Genomic DNA, 16,044 nt, shown 5'->3' on the forward strand with positions numbered 1-16,044 from the left:
GGTTACAAAGGAAAATAAGTACTGGATGATGAAAATCTGGTTTGAATTGGAGATTGAAGAATGGAGAGATCTCCTTGTGTGGAGATCTGAAGACCTATGGATTACAAATTTGATGACAATTGGACTCAAAAGGAGTAAGAAACAAGATACGGGCTCCATTTCTAAGTATGGAGGCCTGGCTGGAAGAAACATGGACCTTATTGGGACAGAGCTTCTCCGAGATCTGGTGTTTAATATTAAGGATTATCAAAAAAACTGGCAGAGAGGAACTGAGAGAGAATTAAGAGCCTCGGACGTGAGGTTTCCAGGCTGATAATAGATTAAGACTGATAGACATCTGTTGGGGATCGAAACCGGGAAAGGGGGTGGTGGGGTCTGGGAATCCAAAGGGTGTACAATTATAATTTGTTTTTTATTTTGTTTTTGTTATTAGTATGAAAATTGGGGAATTCGTGGAAGGGAATTTGGGTCGACTTTAGAAAAAGGTTTTAAGAATGAGCATTGATGTACAAATATTGATGTTTATAAGCTAAAATTGGTTTTTTAAATGAATCAAATACAAAAAGGTTAAAAATTGGGGATAAGAACTTGTTGAACTAACAATTTGAATTGGAATATAAGAAGGGGAGGTGTGGGGAAGTCAGGGAAATATGTTATTGAAAATACGGATTGGAAACTTTATGTGTTTTTAATTTTTTCTGTTTTTTCTTTTTTTAATTTTTTACTCAATGTATTAAAATTTCAATAAATATTTAATAATAATAAAAAAGATGATCAAGGATCTGGAAACCAAGTTTTAAGAGGAACTGTTAAGGAAGCTGGGTATGTTTAGCCTGGAAAAGAGGAGAGAGGATATATGATGGCCATTTTCAAATATCCAGAGAGCTGTCACATGAAAGATGGAGCTATCTTGTTTTCTCCTGTGCTAGAGGGTAGGACTTGAACCACTGGATTCAAGCAACAAGAAAGGAGATTCTAACTAAACATCAGGAGGAATTTTTGACACTATGAGCTGTTCGACAGTGGAACGGACTCCCTCAGAAGGTGATGGTCTGCCCTTCCTTGGAGATGGCCAACCGTCATGGCTACTTTAGTTGAGATTCCTGCATTGGACTAGATGACTTTGGGATTCCTTCCAACTCTTCCAAGATTCTATGTGCTTTTGCTTATAAAAAACGGAATCTGTCTGCCACCTACTGGTATAAAGCAGGAAATGGTTCTGAGAAAGAAGCAGAGAATGGGTGAGCTCTAAGTTAGCTGAAGCAGTTTGGGGTACAGGCTTCTTACCCCTTCCCCTTTTTGAGGATTGTATATGGGAAAGCAGAACACTCCTTGAGGCACTGGATTTCTAATGCAGCTGATCTTCAGCATTTGTAAGGTGAAACCATGTACGGCAGTTCTACCAGGATGGGTCTTGAGGGATCTAGGATCCAGCTGGGTTGAGGGTCCAGATACAATGACCAGGAAGGGCCCAAAATGTAGCAGAACAGTATGGGGTAACAACCCCACCCTCTCTTTCAAAATGTCTCTAGCCGTTTTGTGCCGGCACCCACAAGACATATAGCAAGAGTACAAATCCTTTCTATGTCTTTTTACCCCTCAAAAGTACCGAACAAAGGAATGCCTAAAAGATTGTCGCACCTCTGATATGGGCTCAGCAGGAGAGCATCTCCATTAGAAACCACATCACCAGGTGGTCTGTGCTGTATAATGGAGGGAGGGAGAATTGGATATTATCGAAAGCAAACGACCATCTTGATGGTCCTGATCTACCCAGAAAAAAGGACATGGGAAGGTTGCTTTATCCCAATTGAGACCACTAAGTCATTGCTTCCAGTATTCTTCACTGAGTTTCAGAAGCAAGAGACAAAGCCTCAAATTGTTGGTGAAAGATTCAGCTTTATCAATTGTCACATTTTTTGATTGATCGCAACATTGCCCAAGTTCTCCTATCAAGGCATTGTTTGGGGTCATCAACCCAGGGGAAAGCTGTCATCAGCACATCATTGTCCCATGACAAAATAACTGCCTTAAGCTATCTTAGGCCCTTGATCCATTTAGCTCAGTATTATCAACACTAACTTGCAGAGACTCTCCAGTATTTCAAACAGGGGATACTGGGGATTGAATGTCGGAACAACTGCATACTATGTGTGTGCTCTGACAAGGCGTTTTGGCCCTTCCCTGAATACATAGGAACAAGTGGCTTCATCCCATAATGACCCACCTAGCTTAGGACTGTCTACACTTGCTGGCAGAGACTCTCCAGAGTTTCAGGCAGAATCTTTCCCAGGCCTTATCTGGAGATGCAAGGGTTGAACCTGGGATCTCAGCCACTAAGCTATGGTCCTTCCCCTTCAATTAACTGCTGATAAATGATGGCTCTGTACCATTTTGAGACTTTGCCTCACCTTTAGAATAATTTGGTGCAGGAGGCTAGTACTTCCTCCATCACCATCTATACTATTGACTGTCAACATCGCTCCATGGTCTCACAAACAAGTTCTTCCTAAACCCTTTTCCAGGGATCCTTTAACTCAGGGGTTGGAAATCTGTGGTCCTGCACATCTTTCCTTTCACTGGCAATGCCAGGAATTTAAATGGAGACTGCCTGCAATTTTTCTGTCATTGCTATGGTACACACACACACTGCAGAGAGGCCTATATACACCCATACCCCTTGAATGTACACCAAACAATATGACACATTTAAAAAAAGACTCAGAGATTTCTGTAAAAGTAAAATTGTGCTTTTATTTAATTTTTTTAAAAATGTACAATCAGACACTGTCCTGCTGTGTTTTGGAAAGCATGGATTGTTTAAAAAAAACCTTGATGACAAAAAAACTTAGCTTATTATTATTATCATCCTTTTCTTTTCATTTCTTTTCATTTCTTTTCATTATATTAATAATATTAATCTTAGGATGAAATGTTTAAATAGGGCTGCTTTCTTCCTTGCCCTTTTCTATATCTGTTTTTTTTAAAAAATATATATAGAGAGAGGTGGATCCAGACTTGCAGTGCAATCTCCACCATGCCTACTAAGAAGTTAGGTCCTCCTTCTTTGTCTCAATGTTGCCCTTTTTGAACTCAGCAGGGAGGAAGATGGGGACAAAACTAGAATGTCATTGGCTCTGGTGCCACCTACTGTTGCACACTCTGCCATCCACCCTACCAGTCCAAATGTGCACCAGCCACCACTACTCCCAGGTGAGTGGAGATAGGATTGCACCTTTAGTCATGCTTGGAGTAAACCCACTGAAACCAATGGAACTTCAGTTAGTCATGGAGAAGTCTGGATCCAGTCTGTATATATAGGGAAAGCTTCCAGATCATCAGCTAATAAAGCTCAAGGATGGCTAATAATGATCACAATAATAATGTATATATTTTGTGTGTGTGATTCTGTGTGTGAATATGCCAGATTGTGTCCTCTTCCCTGACATCCCCTCCCCTCCCCGCTTCCCTCCCTGGCGATTGTCATCTTTGGTGCAAAGAAAGCCAGCTACAGATAGGGGAAAAAAGGATGCTCAGTTGAGCACGCTACGTTTTGAAGAAGCCTTTCCCACCCCCAATAAAAAATGGTCAAGGGAGCCAAGGTTACGTCAAGCAACACTGATGCTTTGGTAAAGTTCCCATCTCCATTTCTAATCTCCCTTCCCCCAAATTTCTGGAAAAACAAACAAACAAGCAACCATTCTTTTTCTTTCTGTCAGCCAACCCCGTGGAGGATTCATGCTCTCTTTCGTCTCCCTTCAAGATTCCTAAAGCTGTATGGTCTCAGTTTCATCTCTGCAAACTGGATGGAGTGCTCATGACCTTTCCAGTGGAACCAGTTGATACCCTGCAAAAACAGAGGCAAGAACGGAAGGTTGATATAAATGAATGGGCGATTGCAACTGTTTACTAGCTGTTGTGTGCAGTTAAGAATATCAGCTACAAGCCTTGGCATCCCTGGTTGAAATGCCATCATAGTCATCAATTCTATCGGCTGATATTTATTCCCAAGCAGTCCTTAATAGCAATGGTGGGAAACGTCAGACTCAAGGGACAAAATGTGGGCTTCCAGGGCTTCCTATGTGGCTTCGGGACTTTCCCCACACCACATCTTCTTTCTCTGGGCCTCCTTTAAGTGCCTGGAACTGTGGCAGTGCCGCCTGCCTGCTTGTCTAATCAGAGAGTAGGTATGTAGGCAGGGAAACAGGAGGAAATGGGCTTTGCACTGCTGGAAGCATTTAAGCAAAGCTGAAAATATAGCCATCTGGTGGGGCTGATGTAGCTACACCCTGATGTTCAGGGTTTCTTTTGCCTTGCCTTTGATGTAATGATTCACCTTGTTTTACTCAGTATACACCCATTGAAATTAATGGATCTAAGTTTAGTGAGTAAGCATCAAGGGAAAATCTGCACCTGATACCCTGTGGGACATCTTCAGGAGAAGAAAGGGCTAAGGAGGAAACACTACACAAATGCAGCGTGGAGTCTCTGAGGCAGCCAGGTGGCATCTTGTATGCCTCCTTCTGGGAACTCCTGCAGCCAAGCTGGTGCCAAATGTAGTGCTATGCTTTCCTTTTGGACCACATCAGAGAGACCGAGAGGGGGCACATTGTAATCAGGACAGCCCAGGACCTCCATACACATTGCCCAGGCTAGTGCCCCAGAGAGGGCACTGCTAACACAGCAAAAACAGCAAGGAATGCATCAGTTATGAGTCTCTTCAGCCACAGCAGGCACTACAATTATCCAGCAGTTTTGACTTCACCCCCAGAGGTGCACTGCATTGTCTCTTGATGGAGACAGATGCCAACAAAAAGTTAGTGCTATCCATTAATTTCAATGTCTACTCTGAATAGGGCTAGCACTGGTAGGACAACCTCCCATCTCCACTTCTAAGCTCTGCAAGGTGGCAACTTGCCCACTTGTACCCTGCATGACAAGTGCAATGTACAACAACTTACCTGGCTGTGGTTGTTGTCCCCATATCTACCCATCAGGTTAACACGGTGGCAGTTCTTGTACCAGAAAGCTCCTTTGTATGATAAAGCGCAGTTAGTGATTGCCATATCGTGGTCCTTGTCGTAGGTGGAAAAGGCGCGTGCATTGTGATAGGTCATGGAATCGCCTGTGTGATGGAGAAAAAACATAGCTGATTTTTAGGTTGTTGCTAGCAGGAACTGCACTATACATTTTTGTGACCCGAGGTGAAGGGCAAAATAGTATGTCTCCTCTTCCTCATTCCAAAAACAAGTGGCTGCTGGCTCCTATTGGAACCTGTAGGGTGGAAGTCTGGGAGCCCAACAGTAGATGGCACTAGAGTCAATAACAGGTGGAGCCAACTAATCCTAGTTTTTAACCCACCCTCTTCACTGCTGAGTTCTAACAAGGGCAACACTGAGACAAAGGAGGAGGAAGACCATAGGCAGGGCCAGCCTTTGAACAGGTAGAAAGGCAGGTAGGTGGCTTGGGAGAGGAAACTGGTTGAAGAAGAAGAAGAGTTTGGATTTGATATCCCGCTTTATCACTACCTGAAGGGGTCTCAAAGCGGCTAACATTCTCCTTTCCCTTCCTCCCCCACAACAAACACTCTGTGAGGTGAGTGGGGCCGAGAGACTTCAGAGAAGTGTGACTAGCCCAAGGTCACTGCATGTGGAGGAGAGAGGACGCGAACCCAGTTCACCAAATTACGAGTCTACTGCTCTTAACCACTACACCACGCTGGCTCTCTTGAGCAGTCCTGACTGGTTTTAAGAAAGAAGGCAGGTAGGTTGGAGCTGACTGAGGGGGGGGGTTCAGTGCAGTGGTGTAGTGTGGGAGGGCGGGGGGGGGCATGGCGCTTGGTGTGTGTTTTTTTTGTAGGTGCACAACCAGACTCCCTCACTGAAGGTGCACCCAGGCCAGGCCTTCAGGGTATGGGTGGTGGCAGCACCTCCTTCTCTTTGTGCACAAGAAAGGGATGCCCATGCATGCCCCACCCCTAGGCTGGCCGACAGGGAGGGGGAGGACGCAGTTGCCACCACCACCACCCACCACAGAGGGAGGATGAGGGTGTGACCCAGGGGCAGAAGTGGTGGAGAGGACATGGCAGCATTGTCGCCCCACTGGGCTCTGGCACATGAGTGTGCTCCCTGCACCACTTTGCAAGGCTGGGATCAGACAGTCCTACCCCAGCCTTGCAACGCTGTGCAGGGCTGCCAGGGCTATGTGAGTGCACCCTTCAAACCTGTCTGATTGGACTGATTTGAAGAAGCGTCGAGGGTAGGGCTGCTGCTGCAGCAGTCTCTGCGGTCTGCCCCCCGTGTCCCATTGAGCACTTCACAGGCAGTGGTAGCATACACCCTGCTGCTGGTTCAGTGGGTTCTACTTGCTCCAATGGACTTGGCTCCACCCAGGAGCACCTCCAAGAGACCTTTGGTTGTCCACTGTTGGAACCAGAAAGTTGTACTAGATGGGCCTTTGCTGTGTTCCAGAAGAGTTGTTCTTATTCCCACTTAAGTTCTTTAGATGCATAAGGTGGGTGGGACCTTTGACAATGGGACAACCTCCTCCACTATACCTAAGGTCAGTGGGCTAGCTTAGGTGGCACAGAGCAGATAGGTTTAGGAGGAAAAGGGCAGAATGCTGCTGTTCCCTAGCATCTACCACCTGAAGTAGCTGCCCCACTGCCTAATGATATTGCCAGCCTGGTTTGTGGAACACAAAAGAAAGACTGATGTCATGTAGCCAGAAACAAAGAGAATGGTCTGAAGTAGTGATCTGAGTGAGCTGTTCCCCATATTGGAAGAAATCTGCAGAGAAATACTCATGAATTTCTATGACGAGGTTTAAATAAGTGAAGAAATAGCAAACTAATGGTGGAATTGTGAAGAACTAAACTTTATATATATTTTTTTTTGGGGGGGGAGAAACTGAGAGAATCAGAAATGGACAGATACATCCATCTGCTTTTGGAGGGCGGTTTACAAAATTTCTAGTCTGGTGACCACTGGCATTTTTCACCCCGCCCCTAGCAGGCTTCAAAACAAACCTTGGAAGGGTGCATATGGTTTGCATTATAAACTTACCTATCTCTGGGGATTCTCAGAACAAACAGACCCATGGAGATTAGCACACATGACTAACTTGCATCTATTAATTCCAACGGGGCCTGCTCTGAGTTGAATTAGCTGGTCGCAACTCCTCTAGATTCTTTACTCCCTTTCTATTGCATGTGTTTTGTTTTTGTTGGGAGATCATCCAGCTCATTCCAATACAGGTTCCAATATAAGGGGGTGGGAAGGGGGCAAAGGAAAGGAGTGGAAGGAGCCTGTGGGATTTGGCCTGCCATCCTTGCAACAAAGCAGATGTGGTCTTCCGAAACATTTTCCATGCTTTGTCACACAATGTACAGCTTGTTATGATGGGGAACCGCTAAGCACATTCTTGGCATCTTGACCCATCATGTTCCTTCTTGTGTAAGCCATATTCAGGACAGGTACTTAGAGCTTCAAGAGAGACATTGCTGGGCTCAGGCTGTTTGTTTACATTCCAAGACTGAAAAAACAGCAAGCTGCTCAGCACCAGGTAGATTTAAAATGGAAATGACACACAGAAGCAAAGTTACACAAAAAGGCCCATAATCCCTTGCAGGAAACAAAGGTATCCCAATGCAACCCATTTTAACCCTGTGTTAAATTGATGGACAAAAATAAAATAATGCTCCTTCTGGGGGTGGTGAACTCTTTATCAATAAGTGCTCAACCACCACTTACCTCAGCTCTTAAATGCATTGTAAGAACCATAAATGCCAGAACTTGGGCTTGGGTTTGTTCCCCCCCTTTCCCCCCCATGCATAGCTTACACAAAATTAAGGCTGAGGGTCACAACAAGTTATTAGCATACATTGTTGACAGAGAGGATACCACAGTTTGAAAAGGATTTTGACAAGCTGAAACATGTGCAGAGGGCAACCAGGATGATCAAGTGTTTAGAAACCAAGCCTTATGAGGAATGGTGGAGGAGGCTAGCTATGTTTAGCTTGGAGAACAGAAGACTGAGAGGAGATGATAGCCATCTTCAAACATCTGAAAGGCTTTCATATGGAGGATGGAATAAGCTTTGTTTCTGCTCCTCTGGACGGGAGGACCCAAACCAGTGGATTCAAGAAATAAGAAAGGAGATTCCTATTAAACGTTAAGAACTTTCTGAGGACTCAGCTAGAGTGATAAAGAAAAAGCATTTTATATGTGCTGTATAAGCGATATAACCATAGCTGTCAACTTTTCCCTTTTCTTGCGAGGAATCCTATTCAGAATAAGGGGACTTCCCTTAAAAAAAGGGAAACATTGACAGCTGTGGATATAACACTGTGACACCAGATGGCACTGTGGAGTCCCATCTTTCCCAACCAGATTTCCCTGTATGAGTTTACAAAGCATTTAACTGAAACGCTTCTTTGATCCAGCCTGACGGTAATAGCTGTTTGACAGTGGAATGGACCACCTTGAAAAGTGATGGACTCTCATTCCTTGGGTGTTTTTAAATACTGATTGTATGACCACGTGTCAAGGATTCTTTAGTTGTTATTTCTATATTGCATAGGTGGACTAGATGACCCTTGGAGTCACCTAGAATTCTAGGATACCTATAAAAGGTGACTAAATAATGAATGACTACTGCATTGTTTCCATTTTTCATTTCCCCTACTCCGAATAAAACTTAGTTGGCTATCACCTGTTGTTATTGTTAATTATGCTAATCAAGACTCAACAAGAGAAGAAATCAAATGAGACATGCCCCAGGTAAGGATTCCTTTCTTAGAGATATTCAGATTGCCCCAGAATCTTTTCTTTTTAAGACAACTATGATACATTATTGTAACTTCCTCCAACTTCTTCATAAAATGAAAACGAGGAGGCAGGAGCAGAGGTGTGGGTCCTTCTGTGACTGACAGCTCCAGTTTGCAATCTAAGAATGACTTTACCAGAGCATTAGGAAAGGGCATAGAACACAACAGAAGTAGTTTGAGCTTCTGATTTCCCTGTTTTTTTCAGAAAGGTGCTACTAGATATGTATTATACTTTACAACTGCATTTGTGATAAGGTTATTAGACTTTGTATTTTACAGAATGTACGTGTTTATTGCTTGGATGATACTGTGTATCATTCCTGTTTAGCATATATTAACTATGCTCATTACATATTATGTACCATTAGGCATAATAATAATCAGTACACCGTAATAATCAGCACATAATAATACATATATATATATATATATAAGTAAGTGTTTTGTATTGCATGAATTTTGTACGGCATGCATATTGTGTTAGGGATTGGCATATACTGTTCATTATGTTCTGCAGAATCATAGAATCATAGAGCTGGAAGGGACCCAATTGGTCACCTAGTCCAAACTTTTGCAATGCAGGAATGTTGTAAATCACCTTACAAACAAACAATTGCAGAGGCTTACAAGTTATTCTGAGGCTAGCACACAAACCCACCTGCTGTGCCACTATATCCTTCCACTTTCAGCCGGTAGCGAGTCTTGGCATCACCGACAAAAAACTTGTCATAGAGGGCATAGGCAGTTTCTCCATGGTCACGCAAATCCACCCGCAGCTCATACTGGCCCTGGGAAGTGATTTTGTGGAGCTTGTCCAGACCTACAGGGAACAATCAATAATAGTGGAACAAATGTATGGTTCTATACTTAGGCAGGAATAATCTGCTGCAGAAATATAAAATGGGGGACACCTCAGTTGTCAGTAGTACATGTGAAAAGGATCTAGAGGTGTCAACACACAAGCTTAACATGAGCCAACAGTGTGATGCAGCAGCAGAAAAAGCTATTGCTATTCCAGGCTGCATCAACATAACTATCCAGATCTAGGGAAGTCATAGTATTGCTCTAGTCTGTCTTCGTCAGACCACACCTGGAATACTGTCTCTAGTTCTGGGCACCACAATTTAAGAAGGATATTGACAAGCTGGAAGGTGTGCGGAGGAGGGCAAACATGATAATAAAGGGACTGGAAACCAAGCCTTATGAGGAATGGCTGAGCGAATTGGGTATGTTTAGCCTGGAAAAGAGGAGTCTGAGAGGAGATATGATAGCCATCTTCAAATATCCAAAGGGCTGTCACATGGAAGATGGAGCAAGCTTGTTTTCTCCTGCTCCGGAGGGTAGGACCCAAACCAGTGGCTTCAAGTTACAAGAAAGGAGAATCTGGCCAAACATCAGGAAGAACTTTCTGGTGGTAAGAGTTGTTAGATGGTGGAACAGACTCCCTTTGAAGGTGGTGGCAGTGCCAAATATAGGCTGGTGTAGGTGGTCCTCCTGCACAGGGCACCAAGCCAAGGGCGCAGTCCTCTGTGCAATGTGAGGGGACACTTGTTAGTCACGTACCTAGCCAGAATTCACCATTGGGATTTCCAAATCCAGCCTCATAAGTCCTCCAGTTCTGGTAGAACTCCTGCTCTCCATTCTGCCTTCTTAGAAACACCTAGAACCCCAAAATAAACATTGATATTGTTATAATCACTGCTATAATAGGACAGTGGCAGACAGCAAGTGTATTTATCTACCCAGTGCTGCCTGTGGTGTGTGGCTGGTGATCTCCAGACCCTCATGCAAGAATCTTTCCCAATGCTGCTCACTAACTGTTACTCAGAGACACTATGAACTGAACCTGGAGCCTCCTGAACGCAAAGCCTTTGATTGGCGACATAGACAGTTTATGCACCAGACCAGCAAACACAGGAAGCCACTTTATACTAGACCTTTCCAAATCCCAGACCCTGAAGTAGATTGGGCTGATGCAGTCTTCTTGAGTTGAGGCAGTCCTGGATCACCCCTAGGATCCTGCCACAGTGACAGTGACACTTACTTTTTTTTTAATTCCATAATGTTTCTTTCTTTTTTATTAAAGATTTTCTTGGTTTACATAAGTACATGCCTTGTCTCTTTTTTCAGGTTGTACAGTCTTTCTTACAGATCAGTTATGTTTGTTGTGAGACATTAGTGTTGAGTACGGTATAAGGTTAGGGAAGAAGAGGGGGGAGAGGAGGGGTAGGGTGGTAAGGCTTAAATTCTTTTGTATAGTGTACTTGTGGGGTTTTATGTCAGCGTCAACTGGGTAGGTTCTCTTTCTATTTGCTTGTTATAGTTCCTTGGTAGTGAGAGGTATTGGGGAGCAGGGTGTGGTTGGTTGTCTGTGGTTGTCTGCAGTGGGGTTTGTTTGCATTTGTGAGGGAGGGGAGGGCTTGTTGGGTCAGGTAAGGGAGATTGATTTGTATGCTTTCAGTGGATTCTTGTTGTTGTCTTGTTTGGCTGTGTATGTGATAAAGGGGAGCCATACTGGGGTGAAGGCCTCCTCTTCTATTTGTCCCCATGTCAGTTTCAGTTTATTGGTTAGCTTTTCTAGTAAGGTCATTGCCCATACTATTTGATACCATTGGTCCATGTTTACTCCTGACAGGTCTCTCCAGTGCCTGGCTATGAAGTTTCTGGCTGCTGAGAGTACCGTGACTCTTACTTGAGGGTAAAGAAGAGATGTGAGTTTATGCTATCAGCAGTACATGTTCAGCAGAAAGCACAAGGTCCAGAAGTCAAGATTCCAAGGTGGGTGGGAAAGCAAGGCAAGAGGTTAATAACCAAACAGAAGTTTTGAATATTGCAAGGCAGTTTTCATGTAACTTCCACCAAGCTTTTAAATATGAGGTGGGTAGAGCTCATGGACAATCTCTCTTGCCTTATGTTTCTGCCACATTAACACACACACACTCCACATGGGTGGGTGCATCTGATCTCACCTGAAAGGGTGGCACCTGCTTCTCATCAAAAACACTGTCTCCTCCCCTGCTTCCAGGATTGAAGCCATGTCACCTATGTACTCCTGTTCAGGGCCTCCCTCTGACTAGTCAAAATCTTCCCCCTCCCTGATGAGGTTCTGTGTTCCATAGGAGGATCATGGGAGGGAGTTGGTAGATCTGTTTCCTCCTCTCCAACATCTAGAGACTCAAGGAGAGGACCTCCCTTCTCCATTCCTGGGTGCCTGCCAGCCCCTCATTTACTCCTCCTCCTCTTTCCTCTTCCTCTCACACCTGGGACTGTCAAGTCATGCCAGGTCCCTCTGGGGTCAAGGGGTCTTGGAGAGCCACAAACCAAATAAGGTCCACTTGGTCCGGCAGTGAAGAGAGGGGGGAGAAGGATGCAAAAATGCATCCTCTGTGCAAACATCTCCCCGTCCCCTCTCACCCCCAGCCAATTACACGTTAATTGTGTTTGAAAATTTGTCCATCAAGTTCAGTATCATCTACACTGACAGGCAGTGGGCTCCCCAGGGTTGATCAACAATTCTACCTGGAAATGCTAAGGACTGAACCTCAACACCACCTGCTCTCCCACCGAGCCAAGCATCCACAAATCCACCGTATCACCAGGAGCAAGTCTGCAGCATGCAGGAGACCCAGTGCTACACAGGACCCTAATCTGGATGTATTGTCTCCACTGAAGCTTTTGAGCAAGTAAGAAGCAGCTTTCAGGAAGTGGGCAGAGACTTGGACTGTTTCTTAACTTTCCCCATTCAATGCAGAAAGGGGAGAAGACTCTGCTTCTCTCCCATGCGCTTTGTGAATGCCAGAAGATGAGAGTAGATTGGTTGTAGCTACAATAATGGCTGGTTGCTACCTATTGTGTGGAAAGGTAGATAAGTAATTAAGCAGAGTAGTACAAATACTCACAATCCATCCGCCTCCATCAGAACTCATGTCGCAGAACACCTCTGTAGGCTGAGACTTGTTGCCATTTAGGTAAATAGTGTAGAGGCCAGAGGCTGTTTCTCCATTCAGTAGAGCTTGGGAGCAGTCTCTGGGGTAAGGATACAAGAGTCCAGCTGCAGCAAAGGGGAACAAGCAAAGAATCACTACTTGAGTACCAGCACTTGTTACTGAGAAAGCAGTGGTGAGTGGTGCCTATTGAGCCTGACATGGAAGAAGGCAGGTAGACCAAAAGAGGTGGAGGCAGAGCCAACTAATTCTAGATTTGTCACCATATTCCTCCCTGCAGAGTTCCACAAGAGCAACACCCAGGCCCCATTCACACTATACATTTAAAGTGCTATGATACCACTTTAAACAGTATGGTTTCCTCCAAAGAATTTTGGCAACTGTAGTTTTTAAGGGTGCTGGGAGTTGTTAAGAAATCTTCAATCCCTTCCCAGGGCTACAATTCCTAGAGCACTTAAACAATCAATTCATATTCACTGGGAACTCTGGGGGGTTATGGCTCTGTATGAGAATAGAGGGTGTCCCAGCGACTCTTAGAACCTTTACCAAACTACAGCTCCCAGAATTCATGGGAAGGGGACATGGCTGTTTAAAGAGCTATCTAGTCTGATCCCCAGCAATGCAGGAACCACAGCTAAGGAAACATAGTGCTTTAACTGTATGGCGTAAATGTGGCATGAGACTAAGTAAGAGGAAACTGGCATAGGCAGTTTGATCCTCTGGAGAAGATGTAAGTAGAAAATCAGGCTGCTAGGGGCTGTCTGGTGGCACACGGAGGTTAGGGGTTCAGTGTCCCATTTCTTTCTTGACCTCCCTTGAAAGAAAGGTGTCATTTTGTTAGGCCCAACAAAGATGTCAAATTCTGACCAACATTTACGATGAGCATAGGAGCCAATTTCTAGGGGCCATGGGGGCTTCAGCCCCTGCGATAAAATATTTGAGGGGGCTGCCCCTCCAAGTTGATGGCCATTGCCATTCAGATGTTGTGTGTGCACTGCATCATGTGATCGATTATGCAGGATGGGGCTTACCTACCCCCCCCATATTTTATTCAAGTTGGCACGCCTGACGCTGAGGCAAATCATGCCTACATTTGAATGTGGAAGTACAAGGGTCCACACAGCTGCTCCACATCTTCCCTGGTCCTTCTCCTGCTGTGTTACCTGAAGCTAAGCCATGGTTTGGCTCAGCATTATGTATGAACCATGCATCATGATTTGTCTCCCTCCAGACAAACCATGAGTGGTATGCCAAGAACAACTCATGACTATAGCTTGTTGCTTAAGGGAAAATATGGGCCCAGGTTCAGACCATGGCTTAGCTCCTGGTAGCATTGGAGCACAAAGATTGGGGGAGGACTGAGAAATCACCCTTCCCCTTTGAGCTGCCTTTCCCAGCTCTATGGCATTTTTAAAAGATGCAGTCAGAACTGAATGTGATAATCCAGACTCAGGTGCATAGCAGATGTATTGAAATATGGGCCAGTTTGCTTTGGGGGGGGGAGTAGGAAGTGTCACCTGCCACCTCCCAGTCCCTGCATGTATCATACTTGTGGTGAATATTGCTTGGATGATCTTGCTCTTCAAATTCCGGTTTAGGGCTTGTAATTTCACTGTGTACTGGGTGGATGGACTCAGCTCTGACAAGCTGTAGGAATTCGACTCAGGTCCCAGGATAACTTCCTGCAGGGTGGGGGGAATCAATAATGAATGGAGGGTGAATGAATTAAGAATGAAGACTTGTTCCATTTTTTACATGGTTGTTGAATCATTCATGCTACCTTAAGAAAACAGTGTCAAAGATTGATGAGGCCATTTCTGTTCCTGATAAGATCTTCGCACACCACACCACATTAGAAGCAAGGGAATGGTTTCCTTAAGATAAATCTTTCATACAAGAATATGCTGGTGGCATAGCTAGAAAGCAAGGTTAGTGCTGGTATGAACATGGCTGATACATGCACTAAGCACAGCAGCATATTTGGAGCACATCAAATATGTATCCCCTACTGTGGCATCTCTATGAACATGACTGCACTAAATAGAGGGGATGCTTCTGCTGCCCAAACTCATCATGTCTTAGACACCCATCGAAAATGGTCTCAAAGGGCATTTGCTGGTAAATAATTTGGCTGTGCAATGCCAGGCTTTTTATGAAGAAAGCATGGATGTGAAAAGGGCAGTACTCCCACCCCCCCCATCCCTGGCTATTTTCAGGTGTGGGGTGAATTTTGAAGGCAGAGGTTCAAAACTCACTGCCACTCCTCTTTGCCCTTCCTAGGCTGGCACTTCCAGTTTCTTGTCCCCAGAGATCCCATTGGAATGATGGGGGGTGCTTGGCATTCTGGGAAAACAAATATGGCAGCCTCCAGCCCAGGAAGAGCATTTTTTGAGCTTGGCCTCTTTGCTCTTAAAATTCACATCAACAGCCTGAAGTCCTACCCACAAAGGTTTTGTGTACTGCTGGAAATGTTCATGTTCCCCTCCAAGCCCTCTGATATGTCTCATGTATATCTGAGCAATGCAATTCTGGTTACATTGGATTGTGTCCAATATTATTTTCGCTCAGAGAAGACCCATTGAAATTAAAGGTCAGGGCAAACTTAGGCCTATTGGTTTCAATGGGATCTAGTCTGAGTGGAACTGGCATTGGATACAACCATAATTACCCCCCCCCCCAATTGATGTAAATCTTCTGTTCACAGCAGGAACACAGAAAGCTCCTATATACCATTGGCCCTGTGAAATGCTGATTGATTGCCGCTCTATGGGGCCTTCTGACAGGGATTCTGGTCAGGCTTATATGGGAACCTGTGAACCTTTACAAACAAGCCATGCACTCTAAGGCTGCATTCACACAGCAGTATACTCCATTTCCCTAACATTTCCCAAATTGTTAATTCTCACATTATACTTGATCCTTCACACAATGCAAAAGCTGGAAAACTAATGGAAGACAGCACATGTTCATTCCATTTGATTCCATTAAAGATACATTTGCAACCATCCTTAACCTGGAAAATTGTGAGATAAAGTAACAGAATTGGGGGCAGTGTACAGGCATACAAATATTTCCAGTGGTTTTCATGAGGGACACTTTGGTGGTGGAACAAGGGCGATGGCCAGCCCTCCTTTGTTAAAATTATTGTTCTAATGGAGACAGAGTTTTAATTTGGGTGGGTGCTGTTTTATTGGGGGGGGGGGAGGTTGTTTTAAATTGTTTTTAAATGTTATATATTAATTTAGATTTTGTATTTGTATTTGGGGGCTAGTG

At 44.4% G+C, this 16,044-nt stretch overlaps 1 protein-coding gene across 9 annotated transcripts in view; it reads right to left on the minus strand.

Moving 5' to 3' along the window:
• Positions 1–2,734: 2,734 nt before the first annotated feature.
• TNC (tenascin C) overlaps positions 2,735–16,044 on the minus strand; it is an 86,643-nt gene continuing 73,333 nt past the window's right edge. For all 9 annotated transcript variants that reach the window (XM_083597126.1, XM_083597124.1, XM_083597122.1 and 6 more), the window contains 6 exons: positions 14,321–14,453; positions 12,727–12,878; positions 10,391–10,487; positions 9,486–9,647; positions 4,962–5,125; positions 2,735–3,847 (listed from right to left, as the gene is read on the minus strand). In XM_083597126.1, coding sequence (XP_083453252.1) covers positions 3,737–3,847; positions 4,962–5,125; positions 9,486–9,647; positions 10,391–10,487; positions 12,727–12,878; positions 14,321–14,453 — 819 coding nt within the window. In that variant the 3' untranslated portion in view covers positions 2,735–3,736. The remainder of the gene's footprint in view (positions 3,848–4,961; positions 5,126–9,485; positions 9,648–10,390; positions 10,488–12,726; positions 12,879–14,320; positions 14,454–16,044) is intronic.

The sequence above is a fragment of the Podarcis filfolensis genome, assembly GCF_964270895.1.
Source record: "Podarcis filfolensis genome assembly, chromosome: Z".
Taxonomy (NCBI): domain Eukaryota; kingdom Metazoa; phylum Chordata; class Lepidosauria; order Squamata; family Lacertidae; genus Podarcis; species Podarcis filfolensis.